Source organism: Lepidothrix coronata, unplaced genomic scaffold, assembly GCF_001604755.1.
Source record: "Lepidothrix coronata isolate B3197 unplaced genomic scaffold, Lepidothrix_coronata-1.0 Scaffold33, whole genome shotgun sequence".
Classification (NCBI taxonomy): Eukaryota; Metazoa; Chordata; class Aves; order Passeriformes; family Pipridae; genus Lepidothrix; species Lepidothrix coronata.
In genome coordinates, this window is record NW_016690213.1 from 6,125,323 (window position 1) to 6,149,912 (window position 24,590).

The 24,590-nt window shown below is 38.1% G+C and overlaps 2 protein-coding genes across 2 annotated transcripts in view; one reads left to right on the plus strand and one right to left on the minus strand.

Annotated features, from left to right (window-relative positions):
* Nucleotides 1-12,150, minus strand: part of PIGF (phosphatidylinositol glycan anchor biosynthesis class F) — a 19,016-nt gene extending 6,866 nt beyond the window's left edge. Inside the window, exons 1-4 of the mRNA XM_017811639.1 lie at nucleotides 11,659-12,150; nucleotides 9,924-10,015; nucleotides 8,939-9,055; nucleotides 4,148-4,256 (exon numbers count right to left, since the gene is read on the minus strand). Coding sequence (XP_017667128.1) covers nucleotides 4,148-4,256; nucleotides 8,939-9,055; nucleotides 9,924-10,015; nucleotides 11,659-11,886 — 546 coding nt within the window. The 5' untranslated portion in view covers nucleotides 11,887-12,150. The remainder of the gene's footprint in view (nucleotides 1-4,147; nucleotides 4,257-8,938; nucleotides 9,056-9,923; nucleotides 10,016-11,658) is intronic.
* On the plus strand, nucleotides 12,122-18,094 carry CRIPT (CXXC repeat containing interactor of PDZ3 domain). Its single transcript, XM_017811644.1, has 5 exons — nucleotides 12,122-12,235; nucleotides 13,088-13,153; nucleotides 13,544-13,598; nucleotides 14,265-14,368; nucleotides 15,666-18,094. Exons 1-5 carry the CDS (start codon nucleotides 12,220-12,222, stop codon nucleotides 15,728-15,730), a joined length of 306 nt encoding a protein of 101 aa, XP_017667133.1. The 5' UTR covers nucleotides 12,122-12,219; the 3' UTR covers nucleotides 15,731-18,094.
* Nucleotides 18,095-24,590: the final 6,496 nt, after the last annotated feature.

A 24,590-nucleotide genomic window follows, 5' to 3' on the forward strand; every position in this document is an offset into this window, starting at 1 on the left:
ATGTCTCAACTGTGATGTAAAGGAATGACTACCACAGAATTTTTCAGTTTTTCTATTAAGATTACAGGAAAAGATGCTGGTCCCAATACAGCCAGCCAAGGACAGGGAAAGAGAGTAGTGAAAAATGTTGCTTTTTCTTTGAAGGACACAAAGCGACAGCAGAACTGCAACATATATCAGTGTGGCAATTCAGACAACACTGCCTTACAGAACAGTGCAATCAGCTTTATTCAATACTCTATTGAAATTCCCACGTTCTCAGTACTCCCTTCAGCCTCTTGTTTGCTTTGGGTGAGTGACTACAGGCCATTTTCATTTGAAGCCATTTCTATGAACAAAACAGACTTAACAGAAGTGGCTTTACATACTCCACTTTCTGAACTGGACTACATTAACTTAAAAGTTGAGTTTTAAAGTAATGGTTTAAAGTGTAGACAGTTTAAAATGTGAAGCGTAGACACTAAATTTGATCAAGTGCTAAATCCTGATTAAGTGAAAAAATATACCAATTCAAGACACAGTGCTTAACTTTTTGTTCTAACAGAGCTAAATCAATAGCAATAGCACTTTTCATCCCAAAATCACAGCACATTTCTGTACCTGCTGGATATTACATATTTTTGACAACTTTTGGCATTTTGGGGCTACAAAGCACAAGGGTGGCAGCAGCAACCCTTTGGTTTGCTTTATCATGTGATATTTCTCAATTATTGCTGACCCATCAAATTCTTGTAGTACTAATTTCACCTTGTCTGCAACACTCCTCCAATAATGAATTGTCTGAAGCTAAAAGTACAAACGCTGTTTCCATCATGTTACACCACAAATACTAACCATAACCAATACAAACATCAGAACCAGATTTTGCAATAAACAGGCTTAATGGCCTTAACACTGCTCTCTAAAATGATAATACCACTTTAGTCTTGCTCATGTAATAAGATTTAAACCACATTTTCTGCTTTAGAGCAGAACCATTTCCACTACAGATTAAAAAAAAAAAAAAAGGAAGTTTACAACACAAAGTCTAAAACACAAAAAGGAAAATAATCACTTATGAAACTTGTTCTTATTTCAAAAGCTGGTCTTGAGTCCAAAGACTAAGCTGTTCCATTTGAGTCTCTTTTTGGATAGGAGAAGGGTAAATGCAAAATTGTAATCCTCAAGCTCTCTGCTTTTACGCTAATAAGAGAGACAGCTGATGTCAGAAGCATGACAGCTTAATGCTTTACTCATGCAGATGCCTAGAAGTAATTTGGTTTTGACTGGGTTTTGATTACTTTTCAGCCTACATTAAGATCTACATGATTTTTTTCAGACCTTGCCTGAGACCTAATCTGTAGGTGTTCCCTTAAGCATACCCAGCTGGATTAAGTTCTATCAATTCTTGTATTTTGGGGGGATTTTAAAAATTATTATTTAAATAATAACTACTTCCTGCAGGTATTTTTATATGTATAGGTATTTGTACATATATAATTATATGTACAGGTATTTTTATGTTCAGTAAGTCAGAAGTTAGATCACTCAGGGGATGGGCAATCTGCATTAAAAATATTCTCCCAAACTAAACAGATCTGCAACAACAGCAGAATCCGTTATGAGAACCATTTTTCTTTCCCCTGTCTTAGGCTGAAGACAACACAGAAAGCACCCCTCCTCTTTTATTGTTACTATTAGAGTTTCTGTAATCACCTGACATCAGGTGGAAAAAGGAACAGTCTTGCAAAAAGGGGCTTTTTGCTACTGCCTGGTGAACTTCTGAAGAACAACAGAAATGTCTCTTGGCTCTGAAGATTTTTGAGACAGCAATGCAGCTACTACATGCAATACCTGGGTTGTTGAATCCATACCACTAAGTGGGGGTAGAAAGACAAAAGACATCAGCTGTTGCATGAAGTTTGGCGTTTTCCCAAAGAAAGTGATTCATAATGTAGCTCAGATGGTTTCTGTCTTGAAGATCTGCTACCATTTTGGTGCTTCACTGTGTTGCTTTCTGAGACAACTGGACTTTTAAAAACTACATTAAATTTAACAAGAACTTCTTTCATCTTCCCTAATAAAGCGGATCTTTAAAAATTAGCACTTAAAACTGCAGTTTTCAAAGACTGCTGGAGCGGCAGCCTGCAGGACTGATAAGCAAACTTCTCTATGGCTGCTCTCAAACTGCTCACATGATGATTAACGTAGTGATCAAGCAGGTCAGACCCAAAATGGAACACAAGATTACTTCCCCCACCCCACTGTTTAAAACTCTACAAGGTGAAAGATGGAGAAGTGAGGATGGGGAAAAATGAGGGGAACTTAAGGGAAAGAACATAGCAGCAAGTGCTCTAGATCTAGGCAGAAGAAAACTGCTTTGATGCAGGACTTAAGAGTCAGAAACTCTCCCCTGCTAACTTTGGTATCAGGAGTATGTCAGAAATGAGGGTGGAGATGGTGAAGGAAAAGGGAAGTGCAGACACAGAGTTTCTGCTGTTGCTTGAAGTCTCTGGGGAGCATTCATGCCCAGAAACAGCTAGTGACAAGTTTGGTTTCTGCAGGTGCTTTGCTGTTCTGAGGAGTTAGATCATATCTTTTTAGATGTCTTAAGTATAGATTAAGAGCTAAACTTTCATCAGTCATGTTTGGCCTTTATTGACTTGGAAGAGTTTTTAAACAGAAAAAGTTGCCAGACCATTACCAAACTTGTCTCTCCCACTATGGGAAGATGGGGGAATGGACAAAAAGTAAAAATTTAACTGTACCTAAGATACCTGTCTTCAACTATTAGTGTCTTTGTTTTGTTAAACTGACTTAGTAACCAAGTTTTCCTTATATCATTGGTGCATAAAAGGTGAAATTTTTATATATGCCGAAGTCTGACATTTTTGGAATAAAATAAAACCTGCCAAATGTGACCTGCTATTTTAAAGTCCTAGCTGAGCAAGGAAAAAGTGCTTGCCTCTCATCAGAACAGGAAAGCGAATAAGACTTCGCAAGAAGAAACAAGATTGCATTTCAATGAATCCTTTGATTTTTTGGTTACATTCATGTCCGTCAACAATTAACTAGTGCCAACACACAGCTATGTCAGATTGATAGCAAAACATCTTGCAAGAGTAAAACCAGGTGTTTTTAGGGAAGAAAACCTGATATTTTTACTTAAAGTATTAAACCACTCCTCTATTATTTCTGAAATACAAATTTTAATGTCTCATTATGCTACTGCAATGAAAGCCAGGTGGCATAAAAGCAGGCTGTTAGCTACTTATGGAAGACAGATTTCCACTGCAGCTGTAAGCCACAACATCTCTACAATATCACAGAGGAAAGTGCCTCTGCCTGTTACACTGATTTCTGAAACCATCTGCTTAAGAAGAGGCCTGGTAGGTACTCCTCAGCTAAGAGTGTACCAGTTTGGTAACCAGAGGAAAGAATGTATCCACTGAGAACATGTAGGAAGAACTGTTACTAGAGCCATTATTTTATGGCAGTTGCAGACTGCAATTATGTATAATTTAATCCTTTCTCCATGCCAAAAAACATATTAAGAAAATAGCGCAAACATTTGAATTTATAAAGACATAATCTGCAATGGCAGCTTCGCATTTTTTCTTGTCCAACTACAAAGTTTAATGTTCGTCTTCCTTTGAAATCAGAAGTGTTTAGTACAGTGCTTGGGACACACACTTCACGCAAGTCAATCCAAATCCATTTAAAATGCATTCTGTTAAGTGCTTTTATGGAAGACAGAGGGGAGCTAAAACACTAGGAAAGTATCTTTCCTTCCCTACCCATGAACAATAAAAGCTACCAGACTGAAGGCAAACTTGAGCCATCTTCATCACTTCACATTTCTCCTCCTGCTTGCCTAGCTTCTTTTTATCAAAATCCTTATTGGATGAGATCTATTTCATGATAAAATTTGCATGCAACAGACACTCATAAATCTGTAACAAACAAGAGGTAAAAATATTGCATTTTAATTCCTTACACTGTAAGCACAAATGCTTCCAATGACTTTTTGAATGTCTGGCATAATTCTGTAGGAACAATTTCTGAGTAAATCCAATATACCTGTAAAGCTTCAGAGCAATTTTGTGTAGTGTGCAAATCCAGAATATTAATATTTTTTAATATTTATTACAAGGGTGCACACACTAACCTGCCAAGGCCGATCCCAATCAAGAGGAATAGGAAATGCTCCAAACCAAGCTCCAAGTATACTGCACACAGTAGTAATCTGTAGACTGCTTTCCCAGATGGACATAGCTCTGTAAAAACAGCATATTACAAGTTTTCAACAGCAGCTGAAGTTACCATGTCAGAATGTTAGATCTGATTTCTCCCAAGATTTTTGAGACTAAAAGTAGATATAAAAATTCATAAATTTGATAAAGTAGCATGCAGGTTTCTCCTAAGACACACAAATTATATTTAAAATTTAAGTTGCACATTTTAGCTGTAATTACAATCTTTCTATACCACACATTCAGGAGATTATTTTTTTCTTCTTGAGATGTTTACTGCAAAAGCTAATTTATTTTACCTGGAAATATTGAGCTTGAAACACTGCTTGGCTGAGCAAATAAATATATCTCAATGACAGTGTGTGCACTGCAGGGAGAGGCAGACATGAAAGGGTAGTATGGGATTGTACAGAAAAGCACAAGCACAGTCACAAAGTACTCTATGGTGTAGACATATTATTCAGTGACTACAATTTGAAATTTAAAATAGAAGTCCACTATGAGAATATTCCAAAGCAAATATCCATCAACTGAAAAGAAACACTGCAAGTAAGTGTAACCTGCACATTGCAGCTCTTCAGCAACAGTGCATCCAAGTTCAAGTACACTGGCTGCAGGATAAATTTATTTCACACTAAAGAACCCTTGAATTCCCAGTCATGGCACATATATCATAAGAGATGTTAAATGACTTCAGTTCTCAGTTTATAGCCTTCTACTCCTACTGACTTCAGAAGTTTTGGAGAAGTTGGATTTCTGTTTAACAGATGAGCACTTACTGTCATCAGTCTATCAAATGATTGCTTTGCTTTGCTCAAGCCATGAACATTTGAGTGCTTGGTGCCAATTAAAAAACAGGAGCAACAGAAGTTCAGAACACAGTAGGGCACAGTTCTGAGACAGGAGAACCAGTTGAAATCCCTGCTCCAAATCAGTACAGTAAGCAATCTGAATCGTAAGTTTGCTACATCTCAGATTATAAACACACGCCTAGCTTTAGCTAGCAGATGAAAAAAGATGTGCATTTTTATGGCTCAAAGACTGGATGCATAGTGAACTCTGAACTTTGCATATGCTGTTTAGGCTGTGTGACAGGAACACCTTGTTTTGAAGATTTTTAAATTTCTTTTTACTTCTGAGTACACCTAACTCACTGCTGCATTTGCTATTGACCAAACAGCTCACAAGTGTAAAGCAAACATTCTTTATTGTTTCCAAAATAAATGTCTAATAGACTATAATACTGAGAGTGCAAGGTTAACATTTTAAGCAAAACTGTTTCTTCTACAAACCCATCCCTTTAACTTACAACACTCCACAATACTACCAGCCTGACATTTTTTTCTTAAAGGGAAAGGTCCTGATGTAACTGTAAAGCTGTTTAGGAATCTGCATATAGAAAATTATTATGAATTATTTTCAGAAGCTGAATAATTGAGCAGAGAGCTGTTAGGCAGAATGGGGAAGAGAACATTCACTACAGCCTAAAAGGAGCAAAAGAGCCAGCAGAACATACCTAGGACTGACCGAGGTACATTTATCCCCCACAAGACAATTTATGTGTGTAGCAGATTAACCAGATACTGCTGTACCATATGGAGAAATCAGACTGAGTCCAAAAGCAAAACAACACAATTAGCAAGGCACAGTGCCCAAGTGGAAAACAGCCACTGGTAGTTTGGCAACTATTTCAGCTGCTAATTCAACCACTCTGCAGCAAGGAGGGACACTGGCTACTTAAAGACAACCTGACTTGTCCTCCAGAATTATCCTGAAGGAACAGTGTTTCAATTACTGCCTTTTCTTCATGGAATGACACCTATTGGGATTTTTGCAGGTATTCTTTAGCCTACCACATAAACTTCTCATATAAACTTCTTTGCATGAGGCTAACAACTGCAGCAATGTTTATAAACTTTGTATTTTACAGGTTTATTTTTCAGCCATGAATAAACTACAACTAAGATAACCCACAGGCAAAACTAGCAGATTTACTTTTCTCACTATATTTTATGTGCACATAAATGTGAGGGTAAGACAATTTGTTTGAATTTCTTAAAATAAAGTATTTTTTTAAAAAAAAATCTATTTTGTTCATTTTTGGACAATTCCAAAGTGTATTTAGTTTGAAAAATGTGGAGTGTGTGCAATCTTCTGGCTGAGCTACAGCTGTGTTTCATGTACACAAAACAAAACCCCACCCAAGCAACACCTCCCCTCCAACCCACCAACCACCCAAACTATTATAATACAAATAATAAACCTGCAGTATCACAGATTGCATGTTATCATGAGACAGCACATGTAATCCAGCTCCTAGAGATAAGGGCACTTTTAAGACTAATCTTGTAGTAACCTTCTTGGAAGTGATTTTACTACTAGTGACTCACATTCAAGTTCTACAAGTAGAAACAGAAAAAGCTAAGCATGTTTACAGAAAAAAAAACTCACTTTGCAAGATTATTCACGGAATATTTAAGTCAGACTGACTTGGTTACACCGTAGCCATTATGATGTAATAGGTTGCATACAAGTTACTTGAATTTAACTTTATGAATAGTCCTGTGATAAGCCATTAGGAGCATCAATATTTTCACACTAAACCACCTTAAACATAGCACAAAGCCATCCAGATCAACAGTACTAGGTAATTAGGGTCTGTTACTTATTTACACTTGGTATATCAAGATAAACCTTCTTTTTCTACGTCTTTTTCTGTCTTTCTGCAAAGACAATAGTACAAGCACATTTTGATACTAAAAATATTGCACAGGCAAATAAGAGTAACAAAAATAAATGCCAGTGGTTACTTAAGTCTAAGCTGCATTCAGGTATTTTTAAAATACATTAATTTTTTATACTAAGCTATACACTTAATCAGTCTTTCAAGCTTGCTCTTCCAGAGCAATTCAATTCCCTAAGTTCTATTTTCAAGGCAAGCAGCTGTGTTGATCTTACCTAACCATCTTTTTCCTCCATTTAACCAGTCCCACCTCATTCCACGTGGTTAAGTTAGAGACAATCTTTTAATATATCACATCTACACTCATCTCGTGCCTAGACACAAGAAGTTCCAACTCATTTACAAGGTCAAATGAAAAAACACGGGATTGTTTTTAAAAGAGCAGCTTGCTACAATCCATAAAAAACTGCTACAATATTCCTTTGTAGTCTATTTTCATTCAAAGGCCAGAGTAAACAAACATCAAAAATAATAGACATTTTACTCAGCTAATGTCACATGGGTCACTAGTAAGAAGTAGGTACAAGTCATCACAGCAAAAATGTCAAAACAAGACAATCGTTTCCAATGCAATACTTGTACTGAATAACACAATATCTTGAGTAGGAAAGAAAGAAGCTGACAGGCATTCAAAATCTAACCTGGCACAAAGACAGACTGATGTTGTCAAACATCTGTTCCTTCCATTCAACTATTATTTCCAGTTGCAAAACCTCCAAAGATGACTAAGTGAATCAGCAGTGATTTGTTTTAGCTAAACAACTCCATGCTTTTATTAGAGTCTATTCAACCTGTCCACTGCAAATAAACAAGCATAAATGACTTGAATAAGGATTCAAGATATTTTTCAGTAAGTTGAGAACTGAGATAAACCAAAAGTCAATACCTGAAAGTACTGTGAAAGGTCTAGTTTTGTCCTCCTCTACAGGAGTGCAAACCAAAAGTAACTCCATAGGTCAGCACCATAATACATTCACTTTCTTTTGAGATCAGACTTCACTCTTATGAACTATTAAAAGGGGATGAATACTAATATCTTATTAAATCTCAAGCATGTGGGGAGCCTCTTTATGTTTCAGTGTCCCAGTCTTTCAACAATCCTATTATTTTTTGAATGAAAAAAGGCAGAAGAGATAGAATACTTCTGAAAAATACATTATCCTCGATACATGCTAATGCCATGGCTGTCACTGAGGTGAAAATGCGGTTAAAAGGCTCATTTTACTTTAAACATACTCTTGAAAAAATTAATGCTTGAAAACTCTGACAATAAAAAAGCTCCTTTTGAAATTTGAAGAGCATGGGTAAAGATTACATACTTCAGACCACTGTATATTCTACATAACTTCCACCATTACATGCAAGTTTAAAACAAGTGTTTGTTTTGGCTTGCTATTCCTGCTTTAAAAGTTGTTTTTACAAAGATACTATTGGAACATGTGCAATATTCTCCCTGTACAGCTCAGTGTCAGGTCTCCTCTTTATTTGACAACCGTCATACAGGACTGCACAATGTGCAGTCCAGTAAAATGTGTGTTGGACACTTCGCTTCCTTCAAACACATATAAAGTGAGATTTAGTGTCTGGACGCCAAAAATAAAAAGCTGGCTTTCCAAATCAGTGTCTTCAAAATAAATAATAATTTTCTTTGTCAGAAAAGCTTTCATAAGCCTGTAATTACAAACATGAAAAACGCTCATCGTTCAGGAAGTTTTCTTTTCTTTACAAAATATTCCATTATATATTGACCCTGAAATTAGCTCAGTTGGTTGGAGCATGGGGCTAATAACACCAAGATTGTGGATTCAGTCCCTGTAGGGGCCATTCACTTAAGAGGTGGACTTGATCCTTGTGAGTCCCTTCCAACTCAGAATATTCTGTGAAATTTCTGTGAAATATTGTTTACATCAATTCAGTCTGTTTCTATTAGGGTTTAAAAAAGAAACTTTAGATTAGCACTTACCCATTTTTACTAAATACCCGTATCCATGCTTGTATGTTTGGTCCCAGAATACACAAGCACTGTAAAGTAGTAAAGGTAGACAGGAGAACTGCAAACAAAAATGTCTCAGTAACTGACCTACGAAGAAAGAATATTACAAAATTAAGTGAGGTAGGTTATTAATTTTCTAAGAGTTCTAAGATTTAGGGAAAAAACCCAAAACCTCTAAGTCAACTTGTGAAAGCACAAGTGCTTTCTTAACCTCATGTAGAAGAATAAAATATTTTCTTCTTGCTTTGTAGAATAGTTAAGAAAATTGGAGAGAGTTCTTCTGTTATTTCAAGACTGAAATGCAGTAATTATTTTAAATGCCCAATATCTGTAACATTTTTAAAACACCACAGTTGTATCTCATATACAGCATTAGTTCTAACTTGAAGTATACTTGTGCATTTACTTATTTATTCCATTTATTTTTCTAGTTTGGTGTTGTGAAAGTAGCCATGAAATGAAACTACATGATGCTATTAGTAGTCAGTAATTAGTGTATCTCTCAAAAATCAGATTGCTTCATACTTCTTCTTTTTTTCTTTTTATAAAACTTTTCTAAAAGTTAAAATACTAATGTCAAAAGGACAAAAGACATGCAAGATGTGTGGTTTAGAATCTTATGGGGAAAATGACTAAATGAAACTCTGAAAAATGTGCATGCCTGTATGCTTAAGGTAAATATTGAAGTAAAAGAAGTTGTTTGTAAACGAGACTTCTCCAAATAAAATTGTAAGAGCTAGCTTCTAAGAAAACAAACAAGCAAACAAAAACCCACAATAACAAATCTAAATTAAACCAACCAACCAAAACCCAAGCAGCCACCCTTCTTCCCCCAGCCAGGAGCTTTATCCTTTAACTTTCAGTGTACTAGAAAACATACAAGTACTTATACCAATATCTGCAAGGAGAACTGCCCCTTAGAATGTTTAGAGAAAGAGAGGGTCTTCTGACTTACTCTATGAGAGGTGCTCCATAAAGAACAATAATCGCATGAAACAGTATGCAAGACATGAAAAAGTATATACAGCATTTTAGAAATCTGGATATCTAAAAAAGAGCAATAAAATATCAGAATAATGTTTCAAAGAAGAACATAAGTAACATACACAGTCTACATCTTATCAAGAGCACAGTACTCTAATTGCTTCTTTAATTTCAGCTACAACACAGTATAATAGCATGGCATATTTAAAAACAATTTTCCATATGTTTAAATAATCAAAAATGATCACACTCCATCTAAAACTTTTTTCATGCAACCCTTTAGAATAAGGCAAAAGTACAAAAAATATAACCAGAAATGACAGGATAAACAGAAGTAATTTTATTGGATATTTTTACATTTCTGTTTTACATCTGACTGTCATGTCCATTCATTAAAAGGCAACTCTCACAGAAAGCGAAAAAATATTTAAAAGCAAGAAAAGATGCAATATAAAAAAATATGCAACATTCAGAATCAAAATGACATTAAATAAAAAACACTGCACTTTGAACTTGGCATCTTAAATTCCAAATACATTTGGGAAATATCCAGACTTTCTATAAATCTGCAAAACACATAACTTTCTATGAACAACAGTTTCTGAGTACTCAGTATATCATACAGAAGCATACACACTTGATAAACAGTTCTGATTAGGTCTGTTCTGATCAGGTCACCAATGCAATTCCATAATTTCCCTTTAACTCTTTCTTTTTTGTATATTTACTCCTTATGCTAGTCTAAGATGAAACCTCCCCTAGAACATGAAGCACGCTTCATTTTTATATCACAGATTGTTAAAATACGTGTTTTCCGTAACGGTTTTGTGCATTTCACATCCTCCTCAGCCAGCAAAACTACACAGAAGCTTTGCATACAAGGATACTGCTTTCTGAGATGCTTGCTTAAATGTTTAAGAAACACCACATCAGAGCACTACATCTTGTCTGACTCAGCAAGTCAGGTGTGAGACTATGCACCTGACTTCAAAACTCCGATGGATGTATTCCCCCACTCCTGAGCAAGTTGTGTGCTGCTCCAAATTCCTGACGTTCAAACTTACTTCACTGGGATTTGTACCTTTAACGTTCCCTGTTGCAAACTGTAATTACAAATAATGTCTCCCAAATTTAGATTTTTCTGTATGAAATTTTCATCATTCAAGGAAATGTAGCCACTTTAATATTTTTCCACATAACTTTTTTAAATTGGCCAACTTTGTTTAAATTGTAATGAGCTACTGTCTCTTTTACGTCTCAGATTCTAAAAAGTATTTTTTCTTCCTTTAAAGTCATTACAAACTTACAACTACACACAAGAAGCTGTGATGACATGTCTTTTTGGTATACCCACTAATCAAGAAGAGTAGCGAGGCCTGGACTATGAAAGGAGTTCTGTGCCCGTTCAATTTTGTCAGATTTTTCCACCATGCAAATTATTGGGACTACAAACAGCAATGCACTGACAGGAATAAGGAAAGCACAGACTCACTCACCCAAACAGGTTATGAACAGATGACAGAAAAAGTTGAACATAATGAAAATATTGAAAAACTCGTTTCAAAAAGTGCTACACCCAGCTCATTCATGGAAAATGAGAATTCACCACCAAAAAGTGTCTTTTCTTTTCTCACTGGATTATTTCAGAGAATTTGATTCCCCTCTGTATTGTCTTGTAGCAACTTAAGAACAAAAACAAATCTTACCTTTTGAGCAAACGAACTTCTCTTAGGAGACTGACTTGGTTTAAGGGCTAAGTGCAAGATTACATTAAGGGCACCGACACAGACAGAACAAACACAGAGCCACGTGAGGTGCGTTCCCAGCACCGTGAATCCCTCCAGGAAGAAAGACGGAACAACCGCCGTCAGGACAATCGACAGCGCACAGAGGAGGTTGGCAGCCAGGAGCCTCCTGATTTCTGCCTCTTTCATCGTGTTCCCCGGGAAGGGACCACCCGCAGGACACCGAGTTAACCCGCTACGGAAACGCGGCGGCAGCGCCACAGGGCAACATCTTTCCTAGTCGCGATACACCAGGCAGAGCCCTGAGCCTGGCTTTTGGGTCAGAAGAACGTCAATCACTTAAAAAAAATCAAGGGCAGCCCCTGGGAGAGACAACCCCAGGCCCTGCGGGGTGAGGGGCGGTGGCGCCGCTCCCGCCTCTGACCGGGAGCGCCCGGGGCCGCCCGGCAGCGGAAGGCGGCGGGACCCGACGCCAGATCCGGGGCGGTGTCGGAAGCGGCGGCTTGTTGTGGTGGGGCAGAGATGGTGTGCGAGAAGTGTGAGTGCGGGGGACGGGGGCTGCGGGGGGGTCCTGCCCTTCCCTGCCTTGCCTTGCCTTTCCTGCGGGGGTCCCGGCCGGCCCCCGAGCGGAGCAGCAGCTGCGGGTCCCGGGTTGCTCGGGGCGGACTCTGGGCGGCGGCGGTTCCGGGAAGGGCCCTGTGTGAGCTGTCATTCCACGGGCAGTGCCTGTGGCACGTATTAGCGCAGCATAGTTTAGATGATTCTGGTCTGTATCAGGAATAGTGTGGCCAACAGGACCAGGGAAGTGATCGTCCGTCTGTACTCGGCACTGGTGAGGCCGCACCTCGAGTGCTGTGTCCAGGTCTGGGCCTCTCAGTTCAGGAAGGATATTGAGGCGCTGGAGTGGGTCCAAAGAAGAGCCACGAAGGTGATGAAGGGTCTGGAGCACAAGTCCTACGAGGAGCGGCCGAGGGAGCTGGGGTTTTTTAGCCTGGGGCAAAGGAGGCTCAGGGGAGACCTCATCACTCTCTACAGCTACCTGAAAGGAGGGTGTAGCCAGGTGGGGGTCAGCCTTTTCTGCCAGGCGACTAGTGACAGAACAAGAGGACATAATATTAATCTGCGCCAGGGGAGGTTTAGGTTGGATGTTAGGAAGAATATCTTCACAGGAAAGGTCATTAGGCATTGGAATGGGCCACCTAGGATGTGATGGAGTCACTGTCACTGGAGGTGTTTTAGGGAAGACAGGACATGACACATAGTGCCATGGTCTGGTCGACAGGGTGGTATTAGGTCATAGGTTGGACTCCATGATCTCAGAAGTCTTTTTCAGCCCAATTGATTCTGTGATTCTGAATTTTTTTTTGCTTTGTAATATCTCCTTACATAGGCGAGAAGAAGCTTGGTACGGTGATCACTCCCGACACATGGAAAGATGGTGCAAGAAACACTACAGGTAACCCCGGGGAGGTTTAACACTTGTTTTTGAGGTATTATAAAACCAGTCAGGCACCTGAGCTATCTTATCATATTAAGGCTAAAATGTTACATTACTAATCAGATTAAATCTTAACTCTCATAGTTTCCCTCCCATGCTGATTCAATGCATTGGGAATTTATTACCCGAAACTCTTCAGTATTGAATTTGTCTGTTTGGGTTTTTTTTCCTGTATGGAATGGCGATAAACAGAGTATTTAAACAGAGTATAAAGTGTTCCATTGTGCTATGCTGTATGTTTTATCTCTGTGACTTGTTTTGCACAAGTGTAAAAGCTGTAAACTAAGCTTTTTAAAGTATGCTTGGAACTGGGAAATTAATTTGCTTATGGTTTTATTCTTTCTGTAGAAAGCGGTGGCCGCAAATTAAATGAAAACAAGGCACTGACCTCAAAGAAGGCAAGGTTAGTATTTAATACTGATTTTGGCTAAGAACATCCATTAACAAACTAACTGAGGCCTGTTTCCTGCACATCTGGGCAACTACTCAAAACTTGTCCAAAATACACTTAAAAAAACCCCAGTTGTGGGGATTATGATATTTTATTAGTTGGTAAAAATATGTCAGTACATATTTCATGAGGGGTTTCTGCTCAGTCATAGAGTGTGGACAAGTATTTTACTGCGGTTCTCACTGGAATTGCTGGAGTTTGATGCTTTTGTAGGAGAGAAGCTGGGAAGGCTTATTTTCTGTGCTAGATTGCTGGTATAATCTCTTGAGCATTTCCTTAGGCTCCAAGGGACTTTCTGTTGTGCAAGGAAGCAAGATGCTGCTGGAAGCTGTTTAAGTTCAAAGTCATGTAGTCTTTTAATAAAAATACACATTTTTAGTTCTGTTTTTGTTAATTTGTTGTCTGTAATGCAAGAAATTTCTCTTAGTAGGGAAAGTGGGAGCTTTTCTGCATACTCTGTGCAGCCTATTAGAATTAATTCTTGTATAACCCTTTTCTAAATTAAAGGTTTTGCTGGAGTTTCTGACTATGTCCTCTGGCTTAAGCTTTTTAGGATGAGGCAGAAGAAATACTTAATTTCAAGGTGTATAAATCAAATACTTTTCTTTTTTTCCCCAGATTTGATCCTTATGGAAAGAACAAGTTTGCAATATGTCGGATCTGTAAGAGTTCTGTCCATCAGCCAGGGTCTCACTATTGTCAAGGATGTGCCTATAAAAAGGGTGAGTTTCACTGAGTACCAAAATACCCCAGTTTGGTTAGAAACTAGGTAGGAAGGGGAACACTTGAATTTGTTTTGCCTTACAAACAGAAGGCTAAAATGAGATTATCAGATTTAATTGCTGTCTTTGACTACTAATAGGAAGGCACAGAGAACACAAAGACTCTTCTGAGGAGCACAGTAACAGAATGAAAAACAATGCACACAGATTAGAATGTGGAAACTCTTAATTACATACAAGGAAAGCAATTTTTCAGTGTGAGAGTGATCAAATACTGTACCAACAGGCACCACCAGAGGTTGTGGAATCTCTACAAGGAGGTATTCAGAGGATGACTTGAGCCAACCTCATCCAAATTGGCTGTGTTTTGAGTGGGGCAGGACTAAAGACTGCTGGAGATTCCTTTCAACCTGTGTAATTCTGTGATTCTGATTCTTCTAAAATGTTTCTGGTATGAGAACCAGTAGATTTGAAGAATAACTGTAAGTTTAATCTTGGCAGTTGCATAGGAAACTGTCATCTAGCAAGTTTGATTTTTCTCAGGTTGAAAAAAATTAGATTTTGTAAAACTCATTTGATTGTAGCAGTCCCTTTTCTGTTCCCTTCTCCCCTCTCCCCTTTTTATAATAACTGAATCTAAAACTCTAAATAGTGTTCTCAAAAAAACCCCCCAAAACAAAACAACAAACAAATCCCAAACCGAAAACCCAAACAAAAACTACCTCTAAAGCAAAAACTAAACACTCCACACTTATCCACCCCCCAAAAAAACTCCCACAGAACGACCAACTTTTAATCTTGGTAAAGCAGTAGGCTAGTTTAAAAAGTAGAATACCTAAGGAATAAAAGAGAAAGAGAAAAAAGTAAATTTCTGTATTTTCTTCGCCCTGCTACTTTCTGTCCATCTCAGGCCTTGGTTTGGCTACAGAACTTAAAAGGATTAACAATACACCAATTTTACCCGTTTGCTGGATGTGAGCCTTTCCTGGCTCTCTTCCAAAATTCCAGCAAATTACAGAGGCTTCGGGCAGTGTTGTTAATCATAATGCTCTCAAAATAGAGCTTACTTTCTTGAGTGGCAGTATTACACATATGCTGCAACTACTAATATGTATTAGAAGTCATAATATTACTTCTAATTTTGCAGTATCTGTTGAGAAAATGCACCGAATGTCAATAAGAGCTCATTTGAACAATTTTTAAAAAAATAATCTTTACCAAAATACATAGCAAATGTGTTTTTGAAGAAGACTTCAATAGTTTTAAAATAATTTACACACCTTTTGTATGCTTATAGGCATCTGCTCAATGTGTGGCAAGAAGGTCTTGGATACAAAGAACTACAAGCAAACTTCAGTCTAATTGTATTGAGTAGTCTTTTTATGAACTTTAACTTCTGTGTCCTTGTACAGTAACTTTTCCCTAAAATAATGTGTGAATAATACTTTTTGGAAGATAATGCAGTTACTTGGAATGAGATGAGAGGTAAAGACAACCTGATGGTTTGCCTAAGAATGTACATAATATTTGATTCTTGTTTTAGCATTAATGTTAGCTGATATTGAAAGCTAATGGTTTGCAGTGACTGATACAGTTCAAAGGGAATGAGAAGATCCTGGTGGATAGGTTGAAACTATGTTACCATCATAAGAGAGATTTTTGAGATTAACACTTTTATTCTTTTGGCCTATCACTAGTCTTCTGCTTGTTTCATAGTTATATTTTATAGATGTATAAAATATGAGCTTGTATCACTTCATTAAAATCTCTTAATTCAGTTCTATACCTGTAAGTTTTTGTAACTACTCTCAGCCCAAACTTATGTCCGTGCTCTTCAGATCTTAATGCAATTGTCCTGTTGAATTTTGTTTCTGCCTACAGTACTGTTGGTTATATCACAAACTGTTAAACTACTGAAGTCTACTGAGTTCCCCTGCCAGTTCTTTCTTTGTCATTGTCGTGGTTTAGCTCCAGCCAGCAACCACACCCATGGAGCCACTCTTTCCCCCACCAGCAGGACTGGGGAGAGAGTTGGAAGGATAAAAGCTAGAAAACTCATGGGATAAGGACAGTTTAATAGGGAAAGCAAAAGGTACGCACACAAGCGAAGCAAAACAAGGAATTCATTCACTACTTCCCATGGGTAGGCAGGTGTTCAGCCATCTCCAGGAGACCAGGGCCCCATCACGTGTAACAGTTACTTGGGAAGACAAAACACCATCATTCCAAATATCCCACACTTTACATACTGAGCGTGATGTCACAGGGTCTGGAATATCCCTTTGGTCAGCTGGGGTCAGCTGGCCCAGCTGTGTCTCCTCCCAACCTCCCATGCACCCCCAGTCTCCTTGCAGGCAGGAAAGACCTTGGCTCTGTATAAGCCCTGCTCAGCAATAACAGAAACATCTTTATGTTTTCAACCCTGTGATCAGCACAGATCCAAAACACAGCCCCATACCAGCCACTGCAAAGAAAACTTAACTCTACCCCAGCCAAACCCAGTGCAGGCTGATCACCTGTTCCCTCGTTAGCCTCCAGGGAGGCTTTATGTGTGGCATCTGGTGGCCCAAGGCAATAAAATAATGAGCATCAATTTCTAAGTGTCTCAGTCTCATCATTTCCTAATTTGGTCTGGTTTTTAGATACCTAGTTTGAAACTTGCTCTTGAATTTGATGATATAACTGCTTATATACGTGTCAAATTTGAAAGCTGAAAGCAGGGTGCCTTGTCTTCAGCACTGGTTTGATACAAGACTGGAAGTGAGCATCTCTGAGCATGAGAGGCTGCATATGACTCTGCAGTTCTCTTGTCCTTTGCTTGGTTTCTACACAAGAAACCAATTTCTGTTATGGAGCATAATAAGTGTTCACTTTGCATGCATTTTAAGGGGAAAGAATGGTACTCCTTAATTCATGGTGCCATTTTAACTAGACCTATTTAAGTGTTTACTCCTCCCAGCAACCTTCTCTTGGCAGTCTCGTGCTTCTGCAATTTCCTTTCAACTCTTAACAGAAAAACTATCAATGGGAATTTCCCTGTGAATACGTTTTAGGTTTCCTTTTGTTCTCATATTTTTACTGAGAAAACTGCATGACTACTGGATGCTGAAAAATTGCTGTTCTTTCTATGGGACCAAAAGAAGAATGTTGTGCATATAGTTAAGCCACCCTGTAGTTGCACTGTAAGTAGCCCTCTAAAGGGGGGTGTTTGACATTTCCTGTCACTCTTAATTATGCATTATTAAGCATTTGTCACCTACGTTTCTTCCAAATGTGTTAGCTTCCTGCAGTTGCTACAGGGGTCATTCTTTTCAGCATTTTATATTTACTAAGAAGCTTTGTCAGGATAGTGGAGTTGGCTGAGTTTTCCAAAAGAAGAGAGGAATGCTGCTGCTTTTCACTTTAAAAGCTTCATTTATTGCAGCAATTGAATGGAGGTACGTGGATTAGCTAGCTGGTGATATCTTGGTGCTGGCCACTTGTTTCCAAACACATCAAGGAATTCCAATATTAGTGTATATCTCTATGACACATCCTTTGTATGGGGGAAAATGTCTATAATTGGCTTTGAGCTCTGCAGCAAGTGCTTGTAAGGAGTGTATGACAATTGCAGGTGGCAGATTCTCCGATATTCTCTGAATTCTTCACCCTTTATGGGTGTGTGCTGTAGAATTGACTGATTTTTGCTATTCTGTGAATAAAACTTCTTTTCTTGTCTTCTTGAAACTGGCCAGTATCTCTACTTCAAAAGCATGACATTGTAATTCTTGAATACCTGGTATGAATTGAATGTTTATTGCACTCTGTAAATATTGGCACTGAATGAACTCTTACCTCATTTTGTAACTGATTTAAGAACAACAGGGATTTAAATAATATGATACTTTGTTTATAATTATTTTGTGAATTGAGCTTTTAAGCGCCTGTGCCCTATTACTGGGCAGCTGCTTTTGCATGTTAGAATGTATTTTTGTTGTAAAAGGAGGATGGGGTTTGCTTTGGTGGGCTTTTTTTTTAATGGTGGATACAAAGAGTGTTTTGTTTTTCTAGGGATTTGTACATGCTCAGGATCTTCCATCTGTAGCCCTCAAAGCTTCTTAGCCTTGTGAGAGTTTCAGTTCCTGAGATCTATAAAATATGCTGATGTAACAGTCAATTTTCAGAGAAACTCATTTTCCAAGCATTGCTTTGGAGTCTCATTGCTTTAAATTTAAATCACAAGCCATCTCCTGAACGTCTGAGATGTACCACTGTTCAAGGCAGTCTTGGCAAAGAAGCACTTAAAGGTAGCTTTTAAAATTATATACGCCCTCCTTATAATTGAATTGTCATATAAAAGCATATTGTTGATACTGAAAATGTTTTGTAAGCATTTTCCTGAGATATTATGCAGTGAAAAACAAAAGAAAATTTGTAATGGAAAATTGCCAGTTTTGTTTAATGTACTGAGAAGAACACAGTAATATTCCCAGATGATCAGCCTGTCCCCTAAATCACAGGTTACATAAGAGATTTGTGCTGCCAAATTTAGTAGGATTAAAATTTTCCTCAGTACTGCTGAATTCCTATACTGTCCTTGCTGTTCCTGCATATTCGTTGGCCAGAGCTATTACTGAGCTAAGTATAAGCAACATTTTGGTGCAGATTATTGAGAGAAAAGAACAGATTAGCTACAAAAATGTTGCTGTGCCTGTAGCAGCCAATCAGATGAAAATTGAACAGGAACTATTGAAGGATCCTTCTTGTGTCAGGGTGTTCTCACATTCTTCCCTACGTTGCTTTTTTTTTTTTCATCCTGCTCTTCCTGCTGCAGAAGCTGGAGTCAGGACCATCCAAAGACAGGCATTTGGCAATATGGTTCCAAAGCATTAGGACTATTTTAATTGTTTACTTGTGGAAGTGTGGTAGGGTTTTTTCTTGTTAGGTTTATTCTGTTCCTTCTTTATCAGAAGAATAACAAGAAAGACTTTGTCTTGTATGTCAGGGATGTCACTGAACCTCTTTGCATTCAGTTTTTCTTGAATATGGCTCAGTCTTGCACCACAACCATTTAGCAAAACAACAGATATACAAGCTTCAAATTGTAAGTCTGTTACACCTACATGCTTGTTCTGTTATCACTCCTATCATCAGCACATCTCTCTGCACTGCCTGAGATTGCACAAATCTTCCAGTTCTGTACTAGCTGAGCATTGCTCCACCCAGAGGTGCTTAAGCCAGGACCCTCTGCCAGTCTCACCATCATAACTGTGGGCAAGAGTGATTGAGGCCTTTGTATTATTAGTGGACATAAGAGGTATGTGCAAAAACTAAAAAACACTAAAGCAGCTGCTCAAAGTAGTACAATGAACCATGTTGCTTATTTTCCTAATACAAAGCTGCAAGTTTCCCAAACACAGAAAGATTCCCCAGCATGAGAGATTCATTATTCATTGAAAGACAGTAAGCCAAGAGCCCAAATTGTGGCTCTTTACATCTGGAATGACAAAATTTGGTTTATGATAGAGCCTCTATGCTGAGAATAAGATTCTGGAGCTAATAAAGTCTTTTAAAACCCCCTCAGACAAGTCATTGCTTTCCTTGGATTGAAACTGGGCTTCCTGATCTCCTGTAAGTATATATGGCCTAAAGATGGGCCCCTTTCTGTCCTTTGCCTTGGATGTTGGAGAATCCAAGAGTGGTTTTTGGGATGTTGCTGCCCAGGCACTGACCTACCAGTTGCTTCCTAGAACTGTCTACTTGGTGAACACTGGCTCAGCATGGAATCGTGAACGTATCTCTTTTGCTTGGGGTTTCTTACCAGATCACTGGTTTAGAAAAAAAAGGTGGCCAGGTGCAAAATGGAATACTGGTGGCAGGAAACTTCACCCTGAATATCGTGAGAGAATGAACACGTTGCTGCATCACAGCTGAGGTTGCTATTAAGCAAAAATATTTTTGCTTTCCCAGTAAGCAGGACTGGTTGGACAATCTGAGCAGGCATGATGACAGCTCTTACAAATAACAGAACCAAATGTTTCTTTTAGTGAGGATTATAGATGTGCCTCATGTGAAGACCAGTTGGTTTTGAACCTTTTGTCTTCCTTCCAAATGTGCTTTTATGGAGGAAGCTGTCATCTGAAATTCATCAGAAACTGATTTTTCATCAACCTTTATGGATGGGGGACATAGTTCACTTTGCAGAACTTGCATGAGGTATACATGAATTCATCATGCCTGGCTAATGCCTGCAGAAAATGCAAGTTCACTGTTGACAAAGAGTGCTTATTTTGCCCACTCAAGGGCAACAGGAACAGCTGTGTTGAAGGAACCTGGAAGAATTTGAAATCTTGCCAAGAAACCGAAGAAAGATCTGAGTGAAGCATTCTCCATGTGGGTATTGCTGGTAAAGATTACTTTGTTACATGGTTCACAAAGACACTCCTGACACTTTTTTTTTTTTGCCTTGATACCATTCATTTGTGAAAAATAGCAAGTAGATTTTTCAGGCACTGCTCAATTGGTGAGCAAAGAACTACCTAATTAAGCAGACATTTTCAGACTAGCTTTCTAGTAGAAAACTTCTAAAAACTACTCCTTCCTTTCTGTCTCTCTCTTTTGCACTAAAAGATGTGAACTGAACTTACCAATGTTAGTGACTCATTAAGTGTAAGCGCTTCCAGCAGATGCACTTGCTATATGCTCATCTGCCAAGTGCCATTGGGAAAACAAACGTTGAGGAGGTTTTTTTCCTGCCTCATCGTGGTTATGATGATTAAATACCAGTACTGTTAACTGTTTCAGGTCCCATGCAAACAGATAGAACTCACAGTTGCCATTTTCTACTGGCTAGTGGGTCTCATCACATGCATCTTAACTATATCATAATCAGCACAGTCCAGGAAATCATTACTTGCTGTTAATTTTCTGCTACTCCTTTTGCTGCCACAGAAGGTAAAGATTTTAAGTTGATACAGCTCCCAGATTGTGTCACGGACATTCACTGTTCTGGTATATTTACTACTGTTCAGTAACACAGCAGTGCAAATATGTGTGACAAAAGGCATGGTTCCCAGGGAGTTGGCATCTAGCCCAGTCCAATTGTCATCTTTTATTGATTAAAATATTTAAATGCTAATTGTATTAAGCAAAGACTTTACTCTGTTGTCTTAAATCTCTGTCTTTCTATGGGAGGCTTTTGAAAATGTGATGACACGACATTTTAGTGAGGAATAGCTTTCATTTTATGGCTTCCAAAAGCATTGTTTTCCTAAAGGATGGGAAGTAAGCAAAAGTGATAGAAGGCAACAGTTATTCTACCAATTTTCAGATTTGTTTTCATTTGTTTGTTATGAGGCTTTCAAAGAAATCTTTAAAATATCGGGCATATTTTGTATATACAGTGTTGTCAGCCTGAATTTGAAGCGAGCCTGAAGGGGAGAGTCGTGCACTCACTCCGTGTAGCATCCTGCAGTGCTATGGTGGAGACTCTGAGCAGAGAAGCTCCATGTACCCAGCCTGGTGGTAGCTAAGAAAAAAAGTATCTGCTAGTGAAGGCAGCAGAATTCAGGAGTCAAAGTATTCAAATGTAATGTCGCTGACAGATTCTAAAACATTACACATCGTGAACTGCATAAGTGAATCTTTGAAGCTTCTAGGAAAACTCTGTAGAGAACAGCAAATGCAATTTATTTCTTAAGTTTTTGCTAGTAATATTCACGCCCTTTCTTTTTTTTCCGGTTTTATCCAGATTTCCTGTTATAATGAATTCTCTGCACCTGCCTAACATACAAGCATATGTTATTGGGGAACTTTGGATAAGTGCAATATAGTTGCACTGAGGAAAAAATAGACAATCAGGTATTATGATGCATGAAGGAAAAAACTGCCAGTTTTTAAAGACTGTCACATACATTCATAATAAAAGAGAAAACTTTTAAAATTATTTATCTTAGCTAAATTAAAAACAAATGATCACGCAAATATTAAGGATTTAAAGCAATCTCCATGCTTTTTTATTCTATAAAATATATTTTGCTGGTTTGGTTTGGGTTGAGTTTTTTTCAGAAACAGCTCGGGGCCATGGACAATTTTTAAGTTTACTTTAGCAAATAATTAAAAATTTAAATCCTTTCCAGTATGTGACTATGCATGGCAAGGTCATGAAGATTGTTTGGAGGTGAATATATAGGTTAGCCAGATTTTGACAAGTTTTGACAAGTGTGCTTGTCACATGCAAGCTGTGAAATGCAATTTTATAAGCACTGCTCTACCATAAACTGCCCTATGGTCTGACTTTATTCCTGCCTTTATATTGGTAACGAAAAAATCAATGCTTGGATTGAGGGAGGAAATGGTAGGACTAGGAACAGTAAAACTGTGTGGAGCACAAGTGCACACTTCTGTCACAGAGCACAAGTGCACACTTCTGTCATTGAGCACTCGGTAAGCATTAACTTTCCCTTACAATCCCACAAAAGGTAGATAAATAGGAGCCGCTCAGCTGATTTGTCCAAAGCTGCTGAGGAGGTTGGTGTCAGATTGGGGTTAGAACTCAGTAAGAAAAACTGTAGATTGCTAGGAGAAGGCTTGTCTCTGTGTCTTTTGTGCGTGCAGTACTTTTGATACCTGGATGATCAGCGCAGATTAAGACAGGAGTCCGACGTAAGAATTTGCTTTAGTGACGTTAGTTTGAAAAACAAATAGAGCATAGTTTTCTTATGGGATTTTTTCCCCTGGAGGTCCATTCAAACAGTTTTCCATAACATTTTATGTTACAGGTTTCATCACCAGTACTTAATACTTTGGGCTATACAGCTGATTTATTTGTGTAAACACTTTCTCTGTATAATGGTCAGCTTTCAGCATTGATTAAACTTAGGAAATTTGATATTTATTGAATATTTCATACATAAAACTATCAGTTCAATTTGTTCTTATTTGGACACCTATGGGTTATGATATATTAGCTCAATTATGCCAAATATTAAGGCATATCTAGGTTGTTGTAAAGCATTTTCTCAAGAAGATGGGTCAACAGAATTACAGTGCCTTGAAGAACAACTGTATCTAAAAGTACATTTGCATGTGAGAAATGTTATATTTATAAAACTGATCAAACTAAGAATATAGAAGAAAAAGCAGTATTAAAATAAATCAATAATCTGATAGGAAAAAATAAAACATCTATAGAAGATAAAATTTTTATTCAAATTCAGATCAACAGTCAGATTTTGTCACGCTTCTTGATGTAGAATAGTATCTTTTTCTCCCAGTATTGCTCCTCATTTGGTTTAGAGGTGCAAATATCTAAAGGTAGTTAGGGACCTAATTCCCGATGAATTTATTTCATTGAGAGTGGGTGCTCACTACAAGCTGTGTAATAAGGTACTGCACAGCATGAATAAGGTACAAAATGTGACATATCAGAACAAGCAGCATTTTTTATATACATCACTATCTGATTTACCATTACTGCAGGTTTATTTCCAATAAAGCTTTAATAAAAATTCAGCTTGCTGCTAGTGGGTATATACTGATACAATAGCAGCTAATTTTTTCCCTATGCATAAGGATCTGGAAAGAGATTGGTTGCAGAGATCTTAAGAAACAGCATCATGTTACTTTGTTGGTTGTGTGTTCCCTTCAAAAAGAGGCAAATGAGACTTCTGAGCTGGAATTTCTAGGTAGTGATAAATAAATTGCCTTCACTGGAAGAATGAGGCAGTGTGTGAACTGACGACTGAACATTTTCAATATGTTGAAACAGGCTGATAGTGCAGTACTGATATACATTGCATGGTGTATCATTGCATGGTACAGTATATCATTCAACACTTTTCCAGTTTGTCTTAGAAAATTGCTTTAGGTTAAGCAAAAGGATTAAAAATATTTTTGAGGGCTAAATAAATACAAGTTTGTCTTCTTCTCTGGATCCTGCAGGAGGTCCCGTAACATTTCTATGTATTAGAGAGTTCTGATTTCAGGATGTAGAAGCATTTGTGTGGAGGAAAGGGGTAGTTCTGAAGGAGAATGGCTCTCCACAACCACATATCCATATTTCATTGAGGTCCATTTAACCAAATTTCTGCTACTGACTTTTAGATATGTGCACATAATTGCCTCACTGTTTTCCAAGTGGGCCATAAATTCCAAAGGGCAGCTGTTTCTGAAGCACTGTGGCATGTTTGTCTTGCCATACCCACTGGGAGTTTTAGCTTGCACCCTAATTCTGCCAGCCAGA

Excerpts from the sequence above, each read along its gene's own strand:
- CRIPT (XM_017811644.1), top strand. Across the intron at positions 13,599-14,264 it reads CTGACCTCAAAGAAGGCAAG|ATTTGATCCTTATGGAAAGA; the intron begins GTTAGTATTTAA and ends TTTTTTCCCCAG. Across the intron at positions 14,369-15,665 it reads AGGATGTGCCTATAAAAAGG|GCATCTGCTCAATGTGTGGC; the intron begins GTGAGTTTCACT and ends GTATGCTTATAG.